Source organism: Caenorhabditis remanei, chromosome X, assembly GCF_010183535.1.
Source record: "Caenorhabditis remanei strain PX506 chromosome X, whole genome shotgun sequence".
Lineage (NCBI taxonomy): Eukaryota > Metazoa > Nematoda > Chromadorea > Rhabditida > Rhabditidae > Caenorhabditis > Caenorhabditis remanei.
Window position 1 is genome coordinate 11922098 of NC_071333.1, and position 26741 is coordinate 11948838.

Sequence of the window (26741 nt, forward strand, 5' to 3'; positions counted from 1 at the left end):
TTGCGTAGATGATGCAACCAAGTCAACCCAGAAAGTGTACTCTTCTCTCTAGTTCTAAGACAATTTCCGAAGACGTGAAAGTAATCGTACTTCTATAAGATACTTGAAAATGAATTTCCAAAAAAAATCGTTTCTTCAATCTCAATGCATTGCAACATTGTCAATCACGATCAATCTATTCAATGCCACCAGGGAGATGACAAGGGTTGCACTTTGTGACCGGGTTTTCTACGAGGGAGGTAAGATGTGTTCGCAAAACGAAACATTCAAGCAGACGTCTTCTCTCCATCATGATGTCTTTACCGTTCCATTGATGTATTTCCTATTTTCATTTCTCAGTTTTCCAGAGCTTCGTGTTATACCCAAAATACCATAATTCTGTGAACATTTTGAGAAAAAAAAATTACAAATTTCAATTTTGATAAGTGTCCTTGAGAACATCTTTGCCTAAATTGATTTTTCACTACCACCACTCTCATTGATTTCGTCGGTACTTACCTTCTGTTTCCGGGACTGATAATTGGCCAACCCATTTTCAAATATGGACTTCAACCTTATATCATGCAAAGTTATCAAAAAAGTTTTACGGTTTCTTCTTATCATGTTCGAGATTTTTTTCCATGTTTCATTCATTTCAGAAACATTTGGAATAGTGTCCCTGAAAGGTTTCTAAAAACTGCTACCAGCTTTTATTTTCCCTTTCCCTTTGTATGTCTCAATAAATTAAGTAATATTTGAAGAAAAACATTAAAGACTACTGTTGGTTGCAATTATGAAGCACTACGTCATCACAGGAGGAGCTGGACTACTCGGGAGTCAACTAATATCTTCTCTCCAGAAAAACGGAGACTTCACAAAGTGTGTTGTGATTGATCCAACTCCTTATCGTCCATTCGACACTATCAAGCTGGATACATCTTTTGTCGAATATATACAGGTTAGTTCAAAAATTGATTCTGTAAGTTATACATACAGTATTCAGGGATCATTCTTGGATGAAACGGTCTTGAACCGTGTTTTATCAAATTGCGTTACCGTATTCCATCTTTGTGCTATTGGACACACTGGAAGGTTTGGCGTGAGTGCTCAAGAGCTAAATATAAATCATTATTTTTTTGTTTAGGCTCAAAAATACAAAGGTCGTGTACAGCAGTTCAATGTTCTTGGAACTATTCAACTAATCAAGAAATGCAAAGAAAACGGTGTACAAAGGTTCATTTATTCCAGTTCTATAGCGGTCGTATTCACCGGAAAACCATTGTATTCTTGTAACGAAGCTGAACCCTATCCTAAACAAAGTGAAGTTAGTTTTTAAACTTTGTCGAGATTATGTTTCGAAAATTTCAGTATCTGGACATCTACTCATCGACAAAAGCTGAAGCAGAATCCTTCATTCTCTCCCAATCGTGTCTCGACTTCAAAACCACTTGTTTGCGTTTTCGTGCTATCTATGGACCACAAGATGTATCCGTGGCGGAGAAAGTAGTGGTAAGTGATAAATTCCATAATCAGAAATACAATTTGTGTTTCAGAATATGGTGCGTAAGAATCTGTTCATGGTGAAAATAAGTCGACACGATCACGAATCAATTTCCAACATGAGCAGCGCAGAGAACTGCGGACAGGCATTTCATCTGGCAAATCAAGTTCTTGCCGAACAAAACGGCCCACACGGACAGGTTACAGTAACCAATATAACGTGAAGTGTTGAAAAGCAAAGTTTCAGGCGTATTTCATCACGGACGGCGAAACTGTTGGACAGTATGAAGTATGGAGTCCTCTGATCAGAGCACTTGGCAAAACGCCACCTGTCCACTCTGTCCCATACCCAATCGTGTCGGCTTTCGTGTCTATCTCTTCGTTTTTTTGTTACGAGATCTTCCATTCAAGTCCACCAATGACCCGCTTTGAGTTGGAAACCCTTGTCACGGACAACACGTATTCGATTGAAAAAGCCGAAAAGGAACTGGGATATGTTCCAGGAAAAAATCACTTCAAAAAAGTAAGAATAACTGTTATAATGTTATAGAGAAAAAAAAATGTTTCAGACTGTGGATTATTATCGTATTCAACCAATTCCGTCTACAACTCATAATTTTGGATCATGGTTCAATTTCGACACTCTTCTTTTCATGATTCTGATAATTTTCTGGACCATTATCTCCTTTTGATTTCTATCTCTTCTTAAATTTCAATGAAATGATTTTTCCAAACTCTTCGTTTACATCAATATCCCCAACAACCGCATGCCGAAAAGTATCTCAATGTTGAAAATATCTATGTATATCACCAACATCGAAGATTTGAGATACGTGTAAAAACGTTGAACAAACACAGTGTTGACACTCCATAAGTGTCCTTCCTCCCTTTTCACATTTTACAAATTCTCTCAACATATTTTCATTTTATTGAACGAATCAAAATCAGCCTTTTTTGAATTCGATATCAAATCTGCTCCAAAACCCATAATTTTTCTTTTCTCCCTTCCTCTCCCCATCAACAGTGACCCGCTCCATCGTTCGACATTTTCATCCCCTTAAATGACTGGGGGCGGGCGACAGATGCCGTCGCTCTAGACTGGACAGAAAGGACAGCCCTTTTTTACTTTGCCGAGTTCATCACTATTCGAACGTACTCTCAGTCGATTCTCAGTCTTATTCGTTCATTCTTTCTGGGCGCCAACATGGGGACCCCGCAGCTTCTGAAAGCGTATCAGTTTCTTCTGTTTCTGGCTCTTCTGATCGTCAATGTAACACGTAAGTTCTTCCAACAAGATATTATTCCAGTACATCGCTGAACTTTTAGGTCCATTCGTATCGTACTTCTTCCGTTCAGTCAAACCAATTCCTCGAATCTGCTCATGCACGGAAAATTGTGTAAACGCGGTTAGTAGAGTAGATATCAGTCGGACTGCTCTCATCCACCAATTTCAGAACTATTTCGTTCTCTCTCTTCAACTCTGCTTCGACGTTTTAAATTTCGCCATGACCTTCCTCATAATCTGGTCTGCAATAAAAAGTACTGCAAAAGATGAAAAAGTGAATGTTTCCTGGATGGTCGCTCTTAAGTTCCTCAACGTCTTCGTTTGCTGTTTTACCGAATTGGCGGTCGAATTAGGTAAAGATAACAAAAAAGAAACATTATTTTACCTGAGATTTTTTCAGACTTCCTGTTCAGTCCTGGAGTTTTCGTAACATACAACATCATTGCCTTCAACTTTCATTTTGTTGTTGAATTCTTCATCATGCTATTCGTCGTCAACTACCTCTTGAAATTTTTGGAAAAACAAAGAATCTTGAACATTCTTCCGGAGGTCATGAAACCAGGACCACAGCACGAATGGATCTTCTTGGCCCCTCCAGCTGGCCAGGAAATCGTGTACTACGACTTGGCACCAGTCTCCCAGTCAAAGTCGGCCAAAGTCGTCCAGCCAGTACCAAAGGATGCGAGATCCGAGTCACTCCGTGTTTTGGATCAATTTGTCGTGGAAATGTTCCACTGGATCAGCTGCTTCGAAATTTTCAACGCTCGTCACCAATTGAAGACATTTCGTCCAGGCATGCGCCTCGAGGACTACCAAGACCTAATCTAAGTTCCCTTTTTCTTACAGTAACCCGGCATTTTTTGTTTCCCGTATCCCACTTGGTTCCCTTTTTGTTTCTCGTATCCCCGTTGATTCCTTTTTTGTTTTGTTTTATTCTTGTTATGTTTTTCTAATTTACTCGGCGTTGGGTCTTTAAATGAATCAAGTTTTTTTGAAAACTCCAAAAAAAAAAAACAAATTTGAAGCAGGAGGCGGGAGAGCGCTTTTTATCAAGCCTCATATGTTTTTACTCCCGGGTGACGGCAAGTCCTTGGGACAGGAAATTAACCTTCAGATTTGAATAAAAATAGCTAACTTGCAAGAACCTAGAGACGGTGTGTACTTGAGTGACCAGGGACCACGGGCCCAATATCTAGGTAATCTCGAAAGATCATCTTGGATCTAAAACATTTCTGAAAAATCTGAAAGTTTTCTTCTTTCTTTCTTTTCCCTCTTACCGTATGCTGATTTACAAATGAGAAGTTCGAATTCCATCTCTAGATTCGAAAAAGTCTTTGCTAGAGATAAAAGGATGAGGTGATCAACCAGATCACGTCATCTTTTACTCATAAACGGGTCGGTGTCTCTTTGTTCCTGTCACCTTTCACGGGTCTTTGAACTGCTCCTCCGATAGGTTTGAAAAGGGCAAAAGATGTGGAAAATGATTTGCACTTTTAGATGGAGTCTCTCTTTTCTCTCTGTCTCTTCTTTTTCGAATTTTCCAGAGATTTCGAATCTTTGGCGCGCAGAATGGTTTGAAAATTGGAGGAATCGAAGAGTATCGGGGGTTTGAAGTTACAAATTCAAGCATCTTGGAATAAAAAAATAATTCAGACAGAACCGCTCGTTACTACGGTCGGCGCGTGAAATTTTAATAAAAGTACAGCATGTTGATTTTCAGATACTATCATCGGATAAGAGAATCAAACTGTTCAACAAGTTCCAATTGTCCGCTACGTTTTTCCCCGAGAAAACTGTTGTTTATGCAACGTTTCCAGAAAAAGTATGCTGTACAATTTCTGCACATATCTTTTTTCCAAGATGCTGCTCGTTGTTCAATTACTCAACATTTCCAAAGTCGTATATTTTGTTTAGGATTCATATACATGATGTCACAATGGTTTTATAGTCTTCCTTCGCTTTATGTTCCAAAACTGATTTTGTCTATTCAAAAAATTATGTTTTCCTCTAACACTGTTTCGAGTTTTTTGCATGACATCATCGACCCTACCTAAAATGGGCGCCCACCCGGTCAACCGCTGTCACCCGATGCTCGTCACTCGCAGCCGTTTTCGAAATCTCTTCTGCTCCCTCGATCGAATCGAAAATCAGAGAGTATGGAATTATGAGAGATTGTTCACTCGACGGACAAAAAGAGAATGGGAACGTTTATGATATTGAACCTTACTAATTAAATTGGGGATTATCTTTTTGTCTTTCCACCTATATTTCAATTTTCCCATTAAATTCAAACTATGGGAGCCCGGATAAATTTGAAAAAGAAGAGGTTTTGGACTATCAGAAGATAAAATCAGAACAGGAATATTGAAGAAAAAGTATTACGAAAACATCAGGCGGTGCAGATTCTAGAGGGAAATTCTGGCAGAACTTGAACAAGAATAAGTGTTCGTTTTTATAGAAAAAGTTGGTGTTTGTTAGACTCCTAAAAAAGAAAAATAAAATATCATTATAGTTGACGGAGAGGAACACAAACAATCTGACTTCTACGATTCGGAACCTGATCTTCATTGATATTCATCATCCATACCAAAATTCATCGATTACAAAAAATACGAAAATGATAGTATAAATTGTCACCAGGTGCCAATCTAAAACTTCACATCACTGCACTCCAATATAACTAAAATTGTTCCCAAAACATCTGTTTCCATCTGTCAATGTCTTATACATAAGAAGTTTTTGCCTGTGCAAACACTATTTAGTTCATGTTCTGCCTTCCATTCTTTTTCAGAACTGTCTAAAAACTGTTACGCCAAACATAATCCGTTACCCATGTTATTTGAGAAAACAAAAGTCCGAAACAGAAACTATCTCAGTGTACTGAAGGAATCAGTATACATTTATCGAACTTCAATTTTCGATAAGGCTCAGAATTTCAACCATACATATCAGCTGTAAGACGGATTTTTCCGTTTATCGGGAAACATTTTTGGGCGCGAAGGTGACCATAATGCTGGTAAAGGTCAACTAGTTTCAAAACAATGGTAGAAAACATGGTTTTCAAAAGTTCCTCTGTTTCTGAATCCACGTGGCTAAATGTAATTCGCTGTTAATCCTTGCTCCTTGAAGTTTTTGTTATTACTTTCTCCTATCAAAACTCTAAATTAGCTGATTTCATCTGAAAGAAATGTTTTCATTTCAAAAGAAATTCTGTTTTTTACCAAGGTTGAATGGAGTTGTTGGCAAGACATCATTCCATCTACCCAAAAAGAGTATCAACCCGGTGTCCCTCGGTGTCACCCTGTGCTCATCGCTCTCAACCGGTGGTGAGATCTCTTCTGCTCCCTTGATCGGTTAACAGGGTGAGAGACTATGAAATCATGAGAGGGTCCTAATTAGGCATTGTTCACAGAAGGGAGAAAAAAAAAGTAATGGGATAAGTTTATAGTTTTGAACTTTACAAAATGGTGGGTTTTATCGTTTTTTATCCAGCTCAGGTTCGAAATTCCCATTAAATTTGAATCTGGTGAACTCTGCGGATGGGGATTATGACGGACTCAAAAGAGAAAATGAGAGAACAGGGAATACTGGGAAATGAGTTTGAAAAGAAATGTGGCTCACAGGTTTAAGAACGAATTCACTCGACAATCAGAAAAAAACTAGATTAGCAGTAAGAGGGGACTGTGCACAGGTTTCGTTAGATAATCAATGATATGACATATTTTGGATTACTCCAACAATTTTTCGGTTTTACCAGCTGTTGATAAATCCAAAATAAATGTTAGGACCATTATGAAGAACAAAGTTTCTAAAAAACTATACTTAACAATAAAAATTTCACAGTTCCCAAAAAGTTCTAATGGTTCAGTCGAGAAGCGTGTATCTCGTTGCAGCTTATTACTTTAATTTGACTTGTTTTTCAGAACAATTTTTGGTATCAGTTTTACGTGCGACCAAAATAATCTAGGAGTACTGACCTATTCGTGAACCATTTTGGTCAGTGTTTGATAATGATTTCAAAATTTGAGTTTTTGGTGACATCCTTTTTGCACCGTGTACCAGTCTACTACCGAGTGACTGAATTACAATAATATTGTGCGGATTTCTCTCTATTTTAGTCAATAGTTGTTTCATTCTTTGTAAATCATATTGTTCTTTGTTTTGTCATGTTCAACACATGAAATCTCTGCTTCTTTCTAATTTTTTCCTCCGAAAAAAAAATTATGGGTAATAAAACGTATCACATTTCATTGAAGTTCAATTCGCCAGTCATTTCATTTTCTTCCCTTCTTTTTCCCTCCAACTCGACCAATTCGAGTCAACCCGTAAGTATCTAATTTGTCTATACACTCGAGCGAGAAAAGTGCTTTCGAGTGCTCATTTTCTTTTCTTTCCCTTCTGAAAATCTTAACGTCAACAAGTGCTGAATAATTTGTCATATATTGTGATGTTGGCATGGAGAGAAAGAATTGGAATGAGTTTCCGAAAAGGGCTGTGCTTAGACATTCAGGCAGAAAATGGCTGCATTTCATCGTCACTCCGCGAATAAATGGAAAACTATTCGTCACGGCCTTTTCGATGGGTTTCACTTCATTTTCTCAACCAGAATTCATTGTATTCTCAACGACAAAACTGACGTCGGTCCGGTGGAGAATGAGTTTATTTTCAGTCTCAGTTTGTATTGATAATGAGAAAATAGCTTGAGAATCAGATTAGCTTAAAAGTAAACATATCAGTCAAACTCACAAAGTTCTGTTTATTTATTTGAATAAAATTGAATCAGTCTGGGGTTAACTGTTGAGTTAGCCAAGTTTGTTTTGATATCAATTTGTCTCGCTTATCAGCAGTTCACGGAAATTAAATGAGAAAGAAATGAGGTAGACTTATCAAAACATGGTGACTCACCCAGAAACAATATGACTCTGTCAACTTAGCTCCATATTTGAATAGTGACTCTTTTTTGAAGTTACAGTCAGATTTTTCTACTGTAGGTAGGATAACTGGCCTTTTTCTACTCTCTTCAGAAGTTTATACTTTGTAAGAAAACATTAAACTTAAATTTTCTGGCTGTAACACATTGTTATGAGTAAACCCTCATATGTAGCAGATAAGAAAAACCTATCATATATAAATTATACCCTAGAAATCTTTTGCGACGACAATTCTTACCCAGTATCTTGTGACAATTTTCTTTAGAAATCAAGAGGAAATTTCGAAAATTCTCTTTCACCTTTTCTATCAACTAGTTCAAATGGTTGAGACTAATTTGATAGAAACGCGCAACAGTTTAGTTCTTCCTTTTCCTTTTTCTGTTCGAATCTTCTCCTCTACGGGTCACTCACTATCTGTGGCAGTTTTTATCAATTCATCCTAAATGTGTCTTCACTGACCGACTGGTCTACACATATATCAGATTTTTATTTTCTACAGTTCTTTTCTCGCTTTTTCCGCAATTCCAAAAATTGGAATGACAGCTTCAATGACTGCAAACGAACATGTTCGTGGGTGTACGACGTACACCAATAACAATTTTAGAATCAGTTTTGTTTGCCTCGTGGAAAATTATCAGTGTTTGAAACCAGTTTCCTCGACTGTCATGAACATGTCAACTACTTGTATGTACCGCTAAGCAGTTAGTTTTTATTAAGTCGAAAAGTTATTTTCTCACTACCATGAAATTGTGCAAAACTATTTCATATGCTCAATTTTGTCATAAAACATGTTGAATGGGCAATCGAAAAAATGAATTCATGAAATTTATAATCTATGTTTTTATATTTCAATTTCGAATAAAAAGCAATAACGTTCTGTCATTTTTTTTTGTGGAGCAACACTAAAACTACAAAACCAGTTCCTCATTGGAACATAACCAAATCCATTTTTTTTCATCTTCAATTTTCCCATTTCCTTTTTTTCTCTAAAAGAGAATCGATTCTCACTGATATAATTGGAATTAACCTCACCACATTTTTTCTCTATATTTACTTCACCTCTGTCATATGCTTATCATATTTTTCTCTTTTTCATTCTCAGTTTCAGAGCAGACTTTTGCTAAAACTGTTGCTTGAACTTTCCTATCAGTCACTTTCTACCGCACATATTGATACCACTGTTGACACTTTCACTATATATACTTTTTTTTCTTTTTAACTTTTTTATTTCAGCACTTCATAGTTCCAATCCTAGTTGCTCACAATGCAAAGTCTTTCTTCAATGTTGTCTCCGGTATATTTCAAAACACTTATTTCGTTTTCATCCGACACTGTTTCAGCTCAAGTCAAGTCCTTCCAGCTCTGTTTCTACTGATCAACAAGGAAACATGAACTTCCAAACACCTCTAAGCATCACTATTCCACCAAATGACTACGAGATGGCTGGAATTCGGGTGATTTTGTGTCTTAGTGGCTAAGTTGTTATAAGTTGTTTTCTGATAACATAATTAGGCGGAAATAATTTTTTTTTTGAAACAATAAATACCTTTCAGCAATTCGCCAATGACCCATGTCAAGGGGATCAATCCAACTCGATGTGGCCGATTACGGTATAAGATTGTATTATATATCATGTTTCAAAGTTTCATTTCAGTATAATCAACAACCATTGTTGGCTTCAAAGGATCCGAGCATGGATGCATTGGCTACATTGAATGCCGGACTAGGAAACCAATACACTTATCAGATGTTCGACGCGGAGCAGGCCGGCCATAGTCAGCAGCAAAACGTCTTCCAAAACGATCCGTGAGTTGTTTTCGTTTCATAATTTTAAGTATTAGGTGGTAAACTCATTTTAGCTTTTGTTTTAAAGCTTATCAAAACCTTTTTTTTTAGAAATTTATCAAAATTGGTTACTTTATTTTGAGAACAGATAACTTTTTCTTGTAAACATATTATTTCATTTTCAGGCGAATAGGATATGACAAGATTGTCTATGCATCTGCAAATGTCCTTCCATACAAGGATCTCTATTACCAATGTGCATACGGAGAACCCAAAACCGAGAGGATGGCCATCCGTCACAAGCTGGACGACGACGACGCCGGACCGGAGGCGAAACGTCAATGTGTAGGGGAACCGCCAAGATTTGGAAATGAGCGAAGCGTAATTGTTCAGAACACCAGCGTCATCGGTAGCTCTTCGAACACTCATGAGACCTAATTCTTCTTCAAATCTTATTTTTCTTTATTTTTCCGCTTTCCTGTCATCTCTGCCATCACCCGTAGTAACGAATGTATTTTGTTTAGTATTCCTACTCGCCAGTCACACTGTTCGTTTCTCTCTCTTTTTTTCAACGATCTACTGCTCCCTTTTTTCCTCTCTCTTTCCTCTCTTTACCATGAAAATATCTGCATTAATGCAGTGCAAAAATTGCCTCTATTTCTCTTTCCCTTTCCTTCTCCATTTCAATTCAATGTTTGATGTGGAACAGGCAGACAAACGCTCTGTTGTGTTCGAAATTCGATTTTGATTTTGATAAAAACCTTTCATTTCCATTTCTCAACATTTTACTCCCACTCATTTTTCTTCGTCAAAGCCAAGAATCAGTTCGTTCGAGCATTACATATTAGCCGATTGATTAACCACTGAACTCAACCTATAATTTACATAGAAATGCACGCAGAAGGCACAAAAACCTTGCCTCTTTCGAGCGCATTTTGTGCCCTCCTCCTTTCTTTACCCATTTTTATAAGCACTCAGCACATGAAACCGCGTCCCATAAAAGGATAATGCAAGTGACTCTTGGCCCTGGATTTTATATAACCACATTAAGTATCCGTGATTTTGAAGGAAACTTGTGGCTAGAAAGCGCTTTTCGATTTTTTGTGGTGAAAGCAGTTTTCTCTCCTGGTGCCCCAAATAAGAAAGGCTAAAAAGAAAAAAAAACTAATTTGGTGTTAGATTTATAATGAGAATTTTCGTTCTTTTTTTGCCCTTACCACGACCTGCTCGCCGCTCTCTTGCTCACAAAAAAACCTTCTCAATTTCCTCATTTCTCATTCAGAAAGGCTCCACAAGTTCTTTCGACAACGTTCTCCTCTCAATTGAAAGTTCCAATTTTATCCACCGACTTTTTAACTGCAATTCGAGTTTGAAAATGTCACAAGAGGTAAGAAGAAAAGTTTATGGGTGTTAACAATATTTCCGTGACTTTTTTCAGAACAAATCGAACAGTTTGAAGAGAAGCTACCCGGAGGAGAACGATGGTTTGTTTACAAAGCTTCACATATTTCTTTTTTAATCGTTTATATTTCAGAACCACACCAACAGGAGACCAGTGGAACCCTCACTAACGTCGCTTCCATCCTCAGATCCCAAGAGCAACAGAACGCCGAAGCCGTTTTCGCTCAACCACTCCCTCCAATCAAGGTATGATAACAAGTAACATCAGTATTTAGACTTCTGAATTCCAGGGTTTCATTCCACCACCAAACACTCCATGCTCCGAAGACTAAAAGTGCACGTGTCAATCATCGCCATACATGATGAGGAAGAAAGAATAGAGTTTCATCACTTTTCTTCATTATAAATTTTATTCTTACTCGCCGCTTCTAACAATTATACTAAATTATTGCACAATCTTTCTTGAAAGAGATATACCTTTCTTCTCTTATTCTTTCTGTAATGTGGAACTTCCGACTGTAAAAATTCGAAATAAATAATCGAGTCAGCAAAAGAATCTTTGTTTTCGGGCGTTGTTTCAGAATAAATTCAAGCGAAAATACGGCGTGTGAGGGTCACATGTGCGCTCTCCAACATCTTTCGAAAACGTTATTTGTTCTTTCGGCGGTTAGCAAATGTATAGAGCGTCTTCCCAAGGTTAGTCATGCTAGGTAAAACAGTTAACTGAACTTCTCATTAATTTTCTATTCTATTTTTGCGGTAACTATGGAGTCCAGAAAACGAAAGTATGTTTAAAAAAAGTTTGGATATATAGATATTTAGAAAGTTATTCTTGTTATCTAATTGAAAGATCCATAGAGACTTAGAATTAGCGGAGATCTCATTTATTCGGATTATCTAATACAGGTCAGAAAAAGAAATCTCCGTGTCCTATCACATTTAGTGTGTATTTTTTGAGGGCCGGTATATTTGGTTCGCAGCCTCTGCGCACTGTGCACAGGCAAAGAAAAGGCAGGGGCCGCTTATTGATTTTCCTTTCTCTTACATTCCGAATCTTTCTTTGCGGTTTCTTCAAAAATTAACTGCACAAACCCGGTTGGAGAAATTTTTAGAATTTTTCTTGGTTAAAATTATCTTTATTCAATTGTAACCAAACCACTTATCACCAATTTTTCTTTGCCCAGGCCAAGTCCGCAGAATGTCGTCAAGTCGAGTGCATGCAAACAGAGTGGCGTCACGCAGAGGTAACCTACCTAGTTTAATGAACACGGCAGTCAATAATGACGAAATCTTTCGTTTTTCGGCACTCCACACGTTCCTGCACATACTATTCAGACTCGCGGATATTTCGAAATATTGTTTTCTTTTCAGTAAAACGACTCGGAAAAGACAACTACCTCCGGCTATGCCGGACGGAAACGGGCATACACCTGTAAGGTTTTTTCTAGAATAAACGGTTAAAAATGTATTTGAATATGTTCAGCCCTTTGCTCCGCCACGGAACCGGCATAATCTGGCGAAGCTGAATCTAAGTGGGATGCGGAATCCCGAACCGGATCTGTCAAATGAAGATAATATGAACAGTTTGTGAGTTTTCTGCTGTGAATAACTGAAGAACTCACGGTAATTAAAAAATTTGCAGAGATTACGTTCGGAAATATCTGTCAAACACATTAGTACTACCGCCGAAAGATGAAATTCATGAATTCGCGCGTGATCACTTACAGGAATTGGAACTTCTTGGCAATGGAAGTTTTGGAGTTGTCCGAAAGATGCTCCATCGACCAACGGGTGTAGAAATGGCTGTTAAAGTAAGCATTCCAATAGGCAAAGCAATTGAATATTTCATATTTGCAGAAAATCACACTTATAAACAATGGACCAGACGACGCTTTCAACAAATCAATGCAGAGGTTTCGGCTGGAAGTGGAAGCAACAAAAGCAGCCAGCAATTGCGATGAAATTGTCAGATACTATGGAATAACATTTCATGAGGTAAATATTTAGATTTTCATGAAGGTATGTTGCAAACAAGTCATGTTGCAGGGAGTTGCGTGGATGTGCATGGAACTGATGGACCTATCTCTAGACAAATTGTATATGATTGCTCATGACATTCTGTCAGTGGATATCCCGGAAGAAATTCTTGGAGCTGTTGCAGTTGCGGTAAGTTTTTTTTTCAAATAAAGAGCAACTTTGATAAATTTCAGTCAAAACTCCAATTAAATTATGTTCACTTTCTCTAAAGTCTTTCCGGCAGTTGACAAAACTTTCGTTTTCATGAAATAGAACTATTCACGGTTGTTCTCTATCGAAATTCTATATTTCAGACAATTCGCGCTCTGGAGCACCTCAAAACAACTCATCACATCATACACCGAGGTAAATTGATTTTAAGAGATCAAGTCAGGAGAAATAGTTTTTGCAGACATCAAGCCATCAAATATTCTGCTGGACAGGCATGGCTGTGTCAAGTTGTGTGATTTTGGTATATGCGGGTACCTTCAAAACTCCGTTGCCCAGTCTGTGGATGTTGGATGTCGACCGTACATGGCGGTAAGCTTTTAGTTTCGTTTTATTGGTACACAGCAACCCCTAAAAGCTATAAAAAAACCAAGTTCTAGACAAAATGACTCAGAAATATGCGCCGGATTAGTATTTCGCAATGTATTTTGTTTTGAATGAAAATACGTTTTTTTTTTTCTGCGCTTTTTCCATATGTGATACTGATCTGTAGTTATGAAACAAAAACGTAGAATGATAATGACAAGAAAGACGGTACATTAAACTAATTTTTTTTTGTGAAAACTTTTATTTTTCAGCCTGAGCGACTAGCTCCAAACGCCGATGGATATGACATCAAATCAGAAGTGTGGAGTCTAGGCATCACGATGGTAGAGGTAGCCAACGGGAAGTATCCTTATGACGGTTTTCTCGATGCACCTATTTTGGACCAAGTCAGAATGGTTGTGTATGGCGATCCTCCAATACTGGATCCAAATCATGATTTCTCGATGCCCATGAAGATGTTCATAGCTCAATGGTTAGAACTATTTTACAAACGTAAATTCTCATATATTTCTTTGCAGTACAATCAAAGATCGATTTCTAAGAGCAAGTTTTGAAGATCTCAAAAAAACTGGGATCTTCAAAGATTATATACGAGATGACCATAAGCGAATTGTTGGTCAATTTGTCTTCGAAATGTATGAACATCGTCTCCGACTACCGTTTGCAAACTTCTAGCCTGTGCTTTTCCAATAATTTAATCTCTTTTATTGTTCATTTCCAAATTTTACGGAATTCCTCATATCATTTTTCTTTCTGTTCTTCTCAAAAAACTTGTTGCCTTGTTTTCTTCAAGTACTGACTCAAATCCATCATCACCTCATCATTTTTTAATTATTTCTTTCTTTCTTTCCCCCATTCGGTTTTTCCATTGTATAAGTGATAACATTCATGCATATTCTAGTCAAACACACCTTCAATTTGTGATTTTATCCAAAAGTGGTTATTCCAATCTAGGTTTTGTTTTGTGCTCTAATCAGCTTCTTCTGCTGAAGTGCATCATTCAATTTGTACACACTTTTTCCTCCCACCCTGACTCATCTATTTGTCTTCACTTTCTATCACCTAACCTCGTTGTCACTTGATTTTTCATGGATGATAATGAAACATTTGGTGGGTGATCGGTTGGGAGGTTCCTGATTGTTTTGAAACATTCGGTTATTATTATTATTAAGATAACAAGAACCATCCGCGCGGGGCGAAGGAGGTCAAGATATCCGCAGCGCAAAACAGTTGGGAAAAGGAAAACCGAAGAGATGAAGAAAGAGAAAAGAAGGAAAAGTTCTTGAATCGTATCCGTGAAACATTCAATTAGGTTACAATGCGATTTTCGTTTTTACTTTGTCTGGCCAATTGGCTAGTTATTGCTAATGCGTCATGTGAGTTTTTTCTTTTTCTAGGACAGTTGATCAGTTATGATTATTGAGTATATTCTGACAACAAATTTTCCCAATGATTGTATACTAGAACTTTCGACCAACGAACGTTCTGCTATATTGAACCAAGTTCAAACTTTGAGACAATCTCGGTTAACCTTTATTAACCTTTAAGGTTACTGAAAAAAAGAAAAAACATCAAATAAGTGATGTTTATCAAAGATAGAATCTGTCGATTTAAAATTAATTTAAAAATCAATTAATTTTTCAACTAATAAACGTATTTTTATTACTCTGTGCTGATGGAAAAATTTTGAACTTTAATTTCCAGGGCAATGCTTCAATGTACACCCAAGCCACGCCGTTTCAAACTCTGATTCCATCGTTGAGTTGTTCCATGTGACAGCCGGAGAATGCTTGAATTATTGTATTTCGCAAGCTGCACAGAAAGGAGTATGAAATTATATACCTTTTCGAACCTACCCACATATTTTTCAGGATGGCTGTGTTTCCGTTGTATTCCACCGAAAGTTCAACACTTGTCAGCTTTATGGACATGGCGGTACTCACAACGGTATTTTTTAAAAACTATACTTTGGATAAGTTTTTCACTTTTGATGTTTTTGAGGCGCTGAGGTGGTTTATCTTGAAGAACACGATTTCTATATTAGGAGTAGTTGGGATGGACAGTGTCAAGACAAAACCACTCCGAGCAGAGGATACAAACAGAGTATTCAACATCTGCAATCGCAAAACACTGCCAATTTACCACAATCTCCGTCAATTTCCAATTTACCGAAAGTAAGTTATTTCATTGACTCTCAAAATAAAATTAAACCTTTTTTAGTTTGAGAACTCTGACTTTCCGAAAGACCCGAACCCTCAAGTTATGAGAGAAAGCGTGCGAAAAGCTCCCGTTCATTTTGAAAACGAGATTTTACAAGAAATTGAACGCCAGCAGATGGAAGATGAATTTGATATGGATTACATGACCACTACTCAAGCACCAAAGAAGAAAACTCATCCAGATGTTATCACAACGTTTAGAAACCCAGCCAATAACTATAGTAAGTTTTCTTTTCAAAAAAGCAAAAAGGAGTTGCCTGCTGCTGGAATCGAACCAGCGTCGCCACGGCCACAACGTGGAGTACTAACCACTATACTAAGCAGGCCGAAAGAGTGAGCGCTCCAGGGTGTTTATCTATTAGCTGTCGCAGAGAGTAAACGAAGAAAACGAAAGATTTTGCAGAGTGTGAGAAAGACGAGACGTTGTCGTACTTCTTGATTTATGGAAGTCGGTTATCAACAAAAATGTTACCACAAAGATTGAATGGTGTTGATCAGAGCAGTTGTTTGATGTATTGTAGTCAGAATATTGTAAGTATCAAATGAAACTAGAAATACGGTCATAACAATTTTAGAATGCAATCGGAGAAAATATTCCTTGTTATTCTCTCAATTATGAACCAACCAACGAGATTTGTGAAATGTATGGAGAACAAGAAAGAAATGAAAGTGATTCTTCAGTATTGGCTATCGATGATGAACACACTTTTGGAGACAAATTTTGCATTAAAAGTGAGGGGAGCGTAAGCATAACTTGATATCACACAGAGCTTTTTTTCAGCAAAGAATCACTGTGATACGGAAACTCTCTACCCAGTTCACCTTTACAAGAAATTGACAAAAGATATAATTGGGAAGGTTCCCGGGTTAGACTCAAAAATGGCATGTCTAGCAGAATGTATTGAAAATAGAGAGTGCAAGGTAAGCTTTTGATTAAAAAACGATTCAATGATATCAGATTTCAGGCTGTTACCTATAAAAAAGGAATGTGCGTTCTTCATTCTGTTTCACCAAGTGACGACGAGTCTCTGCTTCAAGATGGTCATGGAAAAACTATCGTAATTGAGAACGGATGTCATATTGCAAACAGAGTCAAGAATGAAGATACTAAAATTGGAGAAGGTACATGAGCTCGAAATAAGTAGTCGGAAAATGAAAATGTAAATTTCAGAAAACGAGGAGTCAGCTTCGTCGTGGCAAGAATGGAGTTTATGCCAGTACGGTGTAAAAGGAAGAAAAATGAGAGTTCGTCAAAGGGAATGCGATGATTGTGACGAGGATTTGCAAGTTGAGGAGTGTTGACACTATTCTGTTTGTGACTATTTTGTACATTTCACTAATAATAAAAATTTTCGATTACTTATTTTATTTTTTGACATGCCAATAAACTATATATAACTCAATGCATTTACGACGGACATAAATTAAAATTTAGTGTTCTGACTGTTTTCATCTTTTCACAAACTCTACCTCCATTTCTATGTTTTATTCCATTCCTCAAGATTAGACTTTGATCCAAAAAATTATCTTCTTCTACAATCGTATTTCCCGTCTAAACAAAGTACTTCCAAATGCGACGCGTTTTTGTCTCCGAGAAAATTCAACCGTGCCGATGAAGCTTTCTCGATTCATTCCCGCACGCAGCTTTTGTCTTCTCACCTCATCCGATAAATCAGGCAGTGCGTCAAAGACCCGTTCTTCAATCTCACCTAGCGATTCAGTCATTGTTTCATCTTGAAAGCGTTTATTGACCCCAATTGGCTACCTAGCTGGCTTCTTCCTCCGAAATTCGTTTGTCGTTAGGCATTAATCAATTATTGCAATGAAGCGTCCTGTGTTATTGCTATTATATTTATTTGTAGTTGTATACTGTGAAGATTGTGGGTTTACAATTCACAAAATACATTGACTATCTCGGTGTTTTCAGTTAGAAGTTGCTTCAAACGAGTATCTCGAAGATCCATTGGAAATTATGCCCCGATTGCGGAATATCGTCGCACCGCTCTCACAATGTGTACACAACACTGTATAATGGCAGCTGGAAATGGCCCAGAAGGGGTAAGCTTTCAAGATTTGGTGTGAAATTATAATGTTAATTCTAGGGTTCCATCTGCAAAGCTTTCACATACGAAGTTGAAAAGCAGTTGTGCAAATTGTATGATAACGACGGTCACAAGGTGAGTTACCTTATTTTGAATGATCTGCAAAACAGTTTTCTTTCAGATCCCTGCTGTTATTCATCCAATCATTGGAATCGACATTTTCTACAGAACTTCGGATATGGGAGAATGTGCAGGACCCATGAGTGGTCAGCATATGAATCCAAACTTTGTCAAGTTGAATAACGGCAAAAATAGTTTGAAAAATACGTTGGACAAGAGTTCAAATTTCAAGATATCTGATCTACCAAATCCTGTGTAAGTTCTCACTAATAACATCATCTCAGATTTCAACCTGATGCTTGTCATAATTGATACCGTATCCATAACTCTAGAAGAACAACAATTTTTGATTGAGGTACTGTAAAATTATTGAGTTCGTTTTCAGGAACGACCAGTTCATGCAGAAGACAAAAGCCATGGCTGCTCCAATGTAAGTTTCGGTTATTCTTGCAAAACTTCAAGTTTTCAATTTTATTTATTTATAGGGTAAGAATGGAGGACATGGACGAAGTTTTGAGATCAAAGTTGAGAGGAGAAGATGCGCTTGTCCCGATGTCACAAAAAGATACGGAAGAGAGGAAGGAGTTTGAAAAGACCGGTATGTTATCGTTTCCGTCGTATGTTGAACATGATGTCAATATCTATTTCAAGCGTCGAGTTCTAAGAATTCCCCATTTACTCGCTCCCACTCATATATGTATTCTAAATAGCCATTTACGAGCCAACAAAAAAAGAAAACATTTTTCTGCAGATGGCTCATTGAAATGCAAAACATCCAGTGGATATTACGTAGTTGTCGGAAACGAGATCGTTTTGCCGATAAGCGGCGGAGATGTGCGGGTGTATAATGAAGTGGAGCAGGGAGATTGTGCCAAGTACTGCAGTGAGAACAAAGTGAGAACATGATCATTTATCTTGTCCTCTTTCCCTATGTGTCGGTTGTTTTAGGGTCCCGATGGATCCTCCATCAGTTGCCGCTCTTTGAACTATTTCCCCGTGGAGAGGAAGTGCGAGTTGTACGGAATATTGGCAGAACCACATGGTTCAGGAAAACTTTTAGAGAACGAAAAAGTTATTTACGCAGAAAAGTTCTGTCTACCAGGTAAATAATTATCTGAAACCAAAAAGAGAAATTTCTCATTCTTTTATTTATCTTGTTTCAGAATCCCCATTCGTTTGTCAAAATGATGAGATCTTCATCCTCCACGTCCAAAAAACCATTTCAAAGCTTCATCGAATTGCAACCAAATCTGCGGGCTCAATTACCGATTGCTTACGCGTATGCCTGGAGCATGATGATTGCAGGGTAATTAGGCTTCATATTTTCCCCACGCATTGTTCAAAGATCCCACGCCCTATAATTTCAGAGTTCTGTTTACACATCGTCTTCTAAGAATTGTTACCTTCATAATGTTGATGTTTCCTCTGGAGATTACGCACGTGATTCTGATCGAGAAACCGTGCTCATTGAGAATGGATGTAGAAGGAAAGGTGTAACTCCAAAGAGGAAAAACAGCCCGTCGCTTTCGGTGAGCGAACAAAAAAAAGAGAAATACAAATTCATCACAACCAGCTTTTGTTTTTCAGACAATTCTTGATACTTCCTCGTCTGAGACATCGTCATCTGGTTCCACTGGAGGCTGGTCTGGATGCGACTACAAAATTAACGGAGAAACAGTCCGAGTGAGTCGTTGTTCAAACTCCGCCTAATCGTGAAGAGATGCAGTTGCGCTTGAAGTATTAAGAGCCCTTCCACATTTCCTATTTTTTGTAGGTCCGGACAAATGACGACGGCGACATGGAGACCGAAGTTTGCTGACATGACATATTGAATTAGCGACCACTTTTTTCTGTTAATATAATAATGAGAAAACTAATAATATTTTGAAACCTGCTAATAAAGTGAATTAGTGAAAACCTCCAGTCAACATGCTACTTTATTCAATTTTGCAGCAATTTTCGGGTGAAACAGTGATTTGAAGGTTTGGTGGAGAAAAAGAAAGGAGAGTAAGGGAAAACAGGAAAAGGGAAAGCAGAGGAAAGAATGATAGATTGATAGACTGTTTCCTTAAAACTGATGTTGATGAGATCCGCCAAAACGTTGACAGATATGATGATGGAATTGTGCTGTCAAAACCGGTAGAGAAGTTCAAACTACAATCGGGAGAAGAAAGGATAATTTATCGGAGAAGAGTTCATTGGAGAGATAGGTCGAGAGAAGTTGAACTTGAACAGCTGCTTTATGGAAGATTGATTGGTCCGAAAGTGTTGATCGGCAAGCGTTCTTGAGCCTTCTCCTGGAAATGAGTGATATGAGTGCTATGTATTGAATTCTCTTCTTTCTTCCTTTTTGAAATAAGAAAAACGTGCGGGTTTAGTTTCCATTTGATCGATGGTGTCAGAAGTGACTTACGAGCTCATCTTTTTGGTGCGTGATGCTCAGAAAACTATTGAAAAAGGAGCGAAAAGGTTCTCCATCTTTTCTCTTCTTTTTTGCAAAATCTTTTTGCATTTCCATGTACAACTTTTAGTGTTCTGTGGTGTACGGAAAGTTTGAAATAAATGAAAGCGGAAGTTCTTCTTCTTTTTGAACTCAATCACATATACTTGAACAGAACTCAAATCCAATTGAATTCAATTCACTGAGAGTTTTTTTTTCTTCCGGGGGTTTGGGAGAAAAATTTCAATTCAAATGTGATGTCTGAGGAAAATTGAATTGCAAGCGTTTTTATACGTCACAAAAACCGGAAGCTGTGTATATAAAACTAACCTTCTTGATGTAAACCATTGAACGGAAGACAAAGTAGATGATGACTCCGAGAATGAGAAGGCACAAGAGTACCATCAAGGCGAGAAGCTCATTGCGGAGAGCACTTGCCTCTGTAATATTATCAGGTTCCATTGTACCATTTTTGAAAGTTTCCATTAATTTTGTTGGCGCAGCGGTCAGAATAGTTTGAGGGGTTGTCATTTTTGAAGAAACCGCAGGAGTTGTAGAAATACGAGAGGTTGGAGAGGCAATACGCATCAACGTCTTTTGTGTTATACGGACTCGAGACATCAGGGAGAGGTGATTAAGGGGGTAGGTGAGAGGGCCACTCTATCTTCTCTCTTTAGTTGAAAAGCTATTGAGTGAAGATCAATGAAAAAATATAATAGAGGAGGAAGGAAAGGAATCTTGTTTTTCATTTTGCTCTTTTTCTTCCGCCTGTTGGCACGGAAACATATGACGGAAGAAGAGATGGAAAAGATGAAGAAAAGCTATTTGTAAGAAAAACAATGAGTGCTCACCGTTTCCGTTCTTGACGAAGTTAAAATTCATCATTTCTTCCTGGGCGTCCGGGTGATCAACCATGTCGAAGAGCTGAAACGATTTTGTTTGAAAAACTGAGAATGTCAGAAATGATAGATTGAGTATTCAGAAATTTGATATTAAATGAATTCTCACACTTTGAGATATTGTGAGAATTCAGCTTCGGAAGTTCTCTTATTTTTTTGCTGAACTATAGATGGAAAACAAAAGCTGTGTTGTTCTATTTCAAGAGTTCACTTCCTCAGTGATACTTACTTTAAAATATTCAAACATAGCTGAAATACACAAGTCAGGAGTAACACACCGAATGATAACCATTTTCTGAATGTTATGTGACTGCTTCTGGCAGCTCATACAGAAGTATTATCCGGGTCATGGATCGACACCGATTAACAAAATTGAAGATTACAGACTTATCTGCATTTAGTTCTGATGAACACACGTCAGCAAAGAATTTGGGATACTTAAACTAACTCACCACCGGTGACTGCATCATTTTGAATATTTACGCGTCAGAAGGGTAACAGATAAATACTTATAAATGACCAAAACTGGATGTTTACTGCAGCTCTTCACAAAATGAGCGAACAAAAAAGAAGTTGTTGCGCAGGGGGGCTGAGCCAAGCGACGGAGACGTGAAGGAGGAGGCTGGCCTCTCGTTGTGAGGAGCTACGAAGAAGAAGAAGAGGCGGGCAGAGCTGCCACAGTTCAGGGCAATTTTAGGACGAATTTATGGGAAATTCGGATTGATGGAAACGAAAAGAGACAAAAAAACATAAATGTAGGGAAAGAACAAGACACGTTTCATCATTCTGATGGTGGCTTGTAATGTTGTTTCCCCGTTCAAAAATGACTCATAGAATATTAATGGGGAGAGTCTACTTGTTTTGTTTCCAACTGTTCTACATATCCGGAATCTCGTGCAACTGAGTATACTTCTTGCATGATATTACTTTTTATCGGTTTCTTTTCGCTCCATATATTTTTCTGAGGTCATGGAAAGGAGGTAGGTGCATCTATTAGTCGCTTTCCGCTTACACTAAATAAATCATAAGAAGTATAGTGAGTTCCACATGACCTGATGCACCAGGGTGGTGTGTAAAACGAAAAGAGGAAGGAACTGAAAGTGAAACAAAAGGAAACAGTACAAACAGAGGTGTTGAAACAGGGCCTCATAAAAATGACTCGTAAATTTTCTTTTTCTTTTTCAATTTGATGTGATTCATGTTTTGTTGTGAGAATTCAGGAAAAAATAATGGGGGAAAATCAAAATCAGAATATATTAAAATGCCAGAATGTAGCGCTTTAGTGATGACAAATATAGATCTATTAGATGTAGCTACATGTTCGCCTGTGACTCAATCAGATGTGAATTTCTGGTATGAACAATACATTGATACATTAACTAACATTTTTGTAAATGTTTGATCATGGGGAAAATGATTAAATTGAAAGAATATGGATTTCAAAAAACAGTACTTCCTATAGAACGAGATTATATAATCACGATAATTCAATCGTAACCTATGCAAACGCGCTTTGTTGAGACTACATTTTGGTAATATTTTTTGACGCCTAAATTTCACTTTTTTGATATTTTTTGTTTTTTCAAAAAATTGGCCTTTCTCGATTATATTTCTCCTTAAAACTATTTCTTGTCAAAGTTTTTCAGCTAGAACAAAAAAATTTAGGTAAGCGATTTTTCTCAAAAGAGCGAGTTTGCATAGGTTCACTTTGAATTACCGTGTATAATGTTTAGTTTGAAAATTGATAAAACCCAGTCATATGAGTTTCGTCAACTCAAAAAACACCGATTAGTTTAAAACGAGCCACCGGTACATCTGTTTGAATTACTTCTTTTTTTCTGATGTTTGTTTTTCCATACATTTTTTTTCTTAGAGTTAGTTTTCTTCAAAAAGAAACAAGTTGGTAAAGAACAAACAGAAATGCAATGTTGTCTTTTCTGGAAGAAACTTATATGTTGCCAATAAATATATGCAGATATTCACGCATGGCAGCGTGAGTCGTTTTTTTCTCGAGTAGTGGTCTTCGGGCTCTTGTTTCTTGCTCTTGCTGCTCATTTTGTCATTGTGAGAACCTTGGATTACCAACATCTTTTTTTCAACAAAATGGGGTGATGTTCGGTTGAGAGCTGTGAGCTCTGGCGTTCAATTTTTAGAAGACTTCCGTTGAACCACAAAGACAAAACGCATTTCAAAGAATATTTTAACATCTTGGACTACTATGCAAGCGGACAAAGAGGCCAAGTCATGAATCAAACATTTTTCCAAAACAAGAAAAGGTTCTCTTTTATTCTTGAACAACCAAACGGAGCAAACGAACTTTTCAGGAAAAGTCAGGAAATGTGAAGATGTCGGTTGACGTTTTTTCTTCTTTTTGCTTTGTCTGGCTCCTATCGATTTGAGCTTTTGGATGGACACAAAAACAGCATACTTGAGAAAAAAAGGAGAAAAAAAATAGCGGAGCAATTCAAAAGCTCCGGCGGAAATTAGGGGTCGTGCCGTTGCTTCTCAATTTTCTATCCCAAGAAAGAGGAATGTAATCCTATTTGCAACATTAATCCATCAATTTTTGACCTTGGGTCTCATTAGCGAGCTCATTTTCTAAATGGGAAACTGGCACAAAAACTACGTGAAAGTAGATTAGCGAAAAGAGATGGAAAGAGCAAAAAGTGGATTTAAAACTGAAACAAGGGGAGGATGCCAATGTGACCGGATCACATGTAATTAGATATGTTTGACATGGAATTCTGGATGAACATAGCACGCCTCGATGTGGTATTTTAGTAGAGAAGGATGGAATAATAAACGAAGAAATGAAAACGAATACTGATTGAGTTTCACTAAAGTTTCAGATGAACGGATGTATAACTTTTTTGGTTTCATTTTCATTAGAGAACAAAGTCTCTTATTCTTTCACAAAAAGGAACCCGAGATAGCTAAAAAGCTGAAAAAGGGATGCGAAACATGGGACACTGGCTAGCTCTCTAGCTTTGTTCCAGAAGAAAGAAGAAAAGAATAGAAAAAACAGAATTCCTCGTCTCGGAGAAAATAAGGTTGAGTCAGTGCTCTCACATCTATCTATAAATATTTTTCTGAGAAATGTATGTTTAATTCATAGTGGTTCTTGGTCAAAATCTGTCACAAACCTACGATAGTTTTCTCAATTGTTGAAAATAAACCAAAAATCCACTCATTTATTTGAGTTATAGTCTAACTCCATCTCAGGAATTCATGTTATGTCTTTTGTTTAGAAAAATATCTAATGGGGCTATTCACGACCAGTAAAAAGTTTTTTCCTCGATTCATTTACCCGAAAAACACGGCGAAAAACGGAAAAACTGTTTTTCGGTAAATGAATCGAGGGATAAAAAAATTTTTCCGGAGGTGCCATTTTTCTAAACAGAAGCATAGCATGAATGCCTGAGATGCAGTTAGATTATAACTTGAATTAAAGAGCGGAGTTCGTTTCATTTTCAAGGATAGAAAAACTAAAAAGTGAAGAAAACAATATGATTTTCAAATTGAGGCAAAGTTTTTACAAGTTAATTTTTAAGCATGTGGAACTTCTGTGAGAAATAGTTGCATCTGCCTAAAAAGGTAGAATTGTTATTTTGAGATCATCGTGAGTATTGTACACTTGTTTTCAATAAAAGACGCTGTCTAATTTTCTATTCAATTTTCTAATTTTTCAAAATCAGTTTGACCTGATATCATTATGCTATTTCATAGAACCATGATAAAACATACCCGCATCTCCATTTCTTGGTGAAGAATATGTTTCTAGAAGCGGTTATGTCAAGCTATTACACACTTCTCAAGAGAACCGTTTGATGTATATGTTATGGTTCACTGAATCCACGAGGGAAAGAATTTGTCGAAAAACATTTGGTTCTCGAAAGAAAAAAAAATTGAAAATTGACAAGTAACCTTGGGTAATACTAAAGAAGTCAAATTGTTGTGTATATGTGAAGTGGTTGAAATTCTAAGAAATGAAAAAAAGAGGAAAACTCACGTTAAACTCCATATCCACGAAGTGAGCTGGATCGAAGACATTCATAAACCGTTGGGAATGACCAAGTAAGTTTCAAAAAGTGAAGTGAATCGTGTAAATCAAAGTTGAATGTGGCAATCGTTTCTACCGAAATTTGTGGATTGGGTGGAAAATATAGAAATAAACAAACAAACTTAGCAATAATGCATTTTGTGGAAAGAGAGACACCGATTTGTAAATGTGGGTGCGAATACAATAAATGGCGTGCGCGAATATAGAGAGGGGTATAGCGGTCTGGTTTTTGTTATGAGGAGAAAATATAAAAAACTGGAGATGAGAAGAAGACGAAGAAGATCACTTCATCAGAAATTGGTGTGAAGGGGATTCATAAGAACTTCAAGTGGTATCCAATCTAAAAACAAAAAGAATTGTATAAGAAAAGATAGATTTTCTAGAGAAGACAAGGCTTATGTAACACCCCGAAGTAGCTCATTTGAGAAGTATGTATATCAAAACAAAATTTGTTTGTCTTTTCATTTGTTGTTCCTCTTCTCACTGACCCCCCGCGCGGATTATAATTTGGTGCGGGCGGCACTTGTTCTTGACGGAGTAATGCGATGCTGAGACGGCTCATTAGAGAATTTTCCGGAGGACAAGTAGAAGTAAGACACAACAAATTGCCAGGAAAATGGAGTGAACGGAGGACGTTTTGAAAGTCTGTTCGTCACAAAATGTTGTGTTATAATGTGGTAGAAAATTTAGAAGATATATGAACGCAGATCTGAAACATAAATTTAAATTCTTGAATTGCTAATCGTTGAAACTTGGCTTTCAGAACTCTGAACAGAAATTAAGAATTCATAAAAAACCAATTCATAGTTGTTTTCGGAAGTTTTCTTCTCTAAGCAAAAATTGGTTGAAGTTCTTATTTATTTATCGAAAACCACAAACACAATAAGGGTACATCCGATTAAATATATCATCATGGTACAATCTCGAAAATTATGAATCATGGAGACAAACTAAATGAAAAAAAAGAACATTCCCGCGAAGTCACAACACCAATGCGGCGGGAAATTGCATACCTATAAGATTCAAAGCGAATGAGAGAGAGAGGGAAAATGACTGTAAACGGTTTTACAAGAGAAAAAAAAGAAAGAGAATAGAAAATGAGAGTGGGGCATTGCGAGAATTTCTTTTTTTGGCTACCACATGTGTTCTGTTGTTTTGGGTATGATGGTGGTTACAACTAAACATTCAGATATATGAGAGAGTAACTGAAATTGTAGTAAGTGTGATGGGGGAGTGGTGGAGAAGAAGCGAGACCATAAGTAAAAGATGAATCCGAAAAAAAACGCCTAATGATGATTAATTGGTTTTCAATTGTTGAGCACATTTTCTTATTCGTCATCTCCCTTTTTCTCTTGTGGGTGTTCGTCGACTTCGGCAGACTCTTTATGATCCTCAAGAAGAGGAGCGATTGTTGTCAGCTCTTTACCTTCAACCAACTCTTGGGCGGCTCTTTCCTCTTTTCTGAAAATGGATCATATCATTTATGATTGACGGAGAAATACACATACT

General features: G+C 37.3%; 8 protein-coding genes across 8 annotated transcripts; 7 read left to right on the forward strand and 1 right to left on the reverse strand.

Moving 5' to 3' along the window:
• Window positions 1-772: 772 nt before the first annotated feature.
• GCK72_024346 (uncharacterized protein) lies at window positions 773-2171 on the forward strand (the record flags this gene model as incomplete). The annotated part of the gene is made up of 7 exons (XM_053735841.1): window positions 773-937; window positions 983-1078; window positions 1124-1303; window positions 1348-1488; window positions 1533-1679; window positions 1727-2002; window positions 2049-2171. 7 exons carry the CDS (start codon window positions 773-775, stop codon window positions 2169-2171), a joined length of 1128 nt encoding a protein of 375 aa, XP_053579407.1.
• Window positions 2172-2683: 512 nt separating this feature from the next.
• On the forward strand, window positions 2684-3592 carry GCK72_024347 (uncharacterized protein; the record flags this gene model as incomplete). The annotated part of the gene is made up of 4 exons (XM_053735842.1): window positions 2684-2756; window positions 2806-2885; window positions 2934-3117; window positions 3165-3592. The coding sequence occupies 4 exons, from the start codon at window positions 2684-2686 to the stop codon at window positions 3590-3592; spliced, it is 765 nt and encodes a 254-aa protein (XP_053579408.1).
• A 5367-nt stretch (window positions 3593-8959) lies between these two features.
• On the forward strand, window positions 8960-9918 carry GCK72_024348 (uncharacterized protein; the record flags this gene model as incomplete). Its single annotated transcript, XM_003117867.1, has 5 exons — window positions 8960-8989; window positions 9036-9149; window positions 9249-9305; window positions 9350-9501; window positions 9666-9918. 5 exons carry the CDS (start codon window positions 8960-8962, stop codon window positions 9916-9918), a joined length of 606 nt encoding a protein of 201 aa, XP_003117915.1.
• Window positions 9919-10855: 937 nt separating this feature from the next.
• On the forward strand, window positions 10856-11213 carry GCK72_024349 (uncharacterized protein; the record flags this gene model as incomplete). The annotated part of the gene is made up of 4 exons (XM_053735843.1): window positions 10856-10867; window positions 10919-10964; window positions 11015-11127; window positions 11172-11213. The coding sequence occupies 4 exons, from the start codon at window positions 10856-10858 to the stop codon at window positions 11211-11213; spliced, it is 213 nt and encodes a 70-aa protein (XP_053579409.1).
• Window positions 11214-12286: 1073 nt separating this feature from the next.
• Window positions 12287-14127, forward strand: GCK72_024350 (uncharacterized protein; the record flags this gene model as incomplete). The annotated part of the gene is made up of 9 exons (XM_003118357.2): window positions 12287-12313; window positions 12365-12468; window positions 12524-12692; window positions 12739-12876; window positions 12928-13047; window positions 13212-13263; window positions 13310-13437; window positions 13704-13924; window positions 13971-14127. 9 exons carry the CDS (start codon window positions 12287-12289, stop codon window positions 14125-14127), a joined length of 1116 nt encoding a protein of 371 aa, XP_003118405.2.
• Window positions 14128-14770: 643 nt separating this feature from the next.
• GCK72_024351 (uncharacterized protein) lies at window positions 14771-16973 on the forward strand (the record flags this gene model as incomplete). Its single annotated transcript, XM_003117697.2, has 10 exons — window positions 14771-14828; window positions 15157-15278; window positions 15324-15399; window positions 15454-15626; window positions 15673-15892; window positions 16075-16202; window positions 16247-16403; window positions 16453-16592; window positions 16637-16793; window positions 16843-16973. 10 exons carry the CDS (start codon window positions 14771-14773, stop codon window positions 16971-16973), a joined length of 1362 nt encoding a protein of 453 aa, XP_003117745.1.
• Window positions 16974-17493: 520 nt separating this feature from the next.
• Window positions 17494-19652, forward strand: GCK72_024352 (uncharacterized protein; the record flags this gene model as incomplete). Its single annotated transcript, XM_003118289.2, has 12 exons — window positions 17494-17551; window positions 17599-17729; window positions 17774-17848; window positions 17895-18088; window positions 18219-18263; window positions 18319-18431; window positions 18585-18727; window positions 18782-18935; window positions 18997-19139; window positions 19201-19362; window positions 19421-19516; window positions 19608-19652. The coding sequence occupies 12 exons, from the start codon at window positions 17494-17496 to the stop codon at window positions 19650-19652; spliced, it is 1359 nt and encodes a 452-aa protein (XP_003118337.2).
• A 421-nt stretch (window positions 19653-20073) lies between these two features.
• Window positions 20074-25226, reverse strand: GCK72_024353 (uncharacterized protein; the record flags this gene model as incomplete). The annotated part of the gene is made up of 4 exons (XM_003117997.2): window positions 20074-20130; window positions 20604-20713; window positions 21125-21197; window positions 25182-25226. 4 exons carry the CDS (start codon window positions 25224-25226, stop codon window positions 20074-20076), a joined length of 285 nt encoding a protein of 94 aa, XP_003118045.2.
• Between the last annotated feature and the right edge of the window lie 1515 nt (window positions 25227-26741).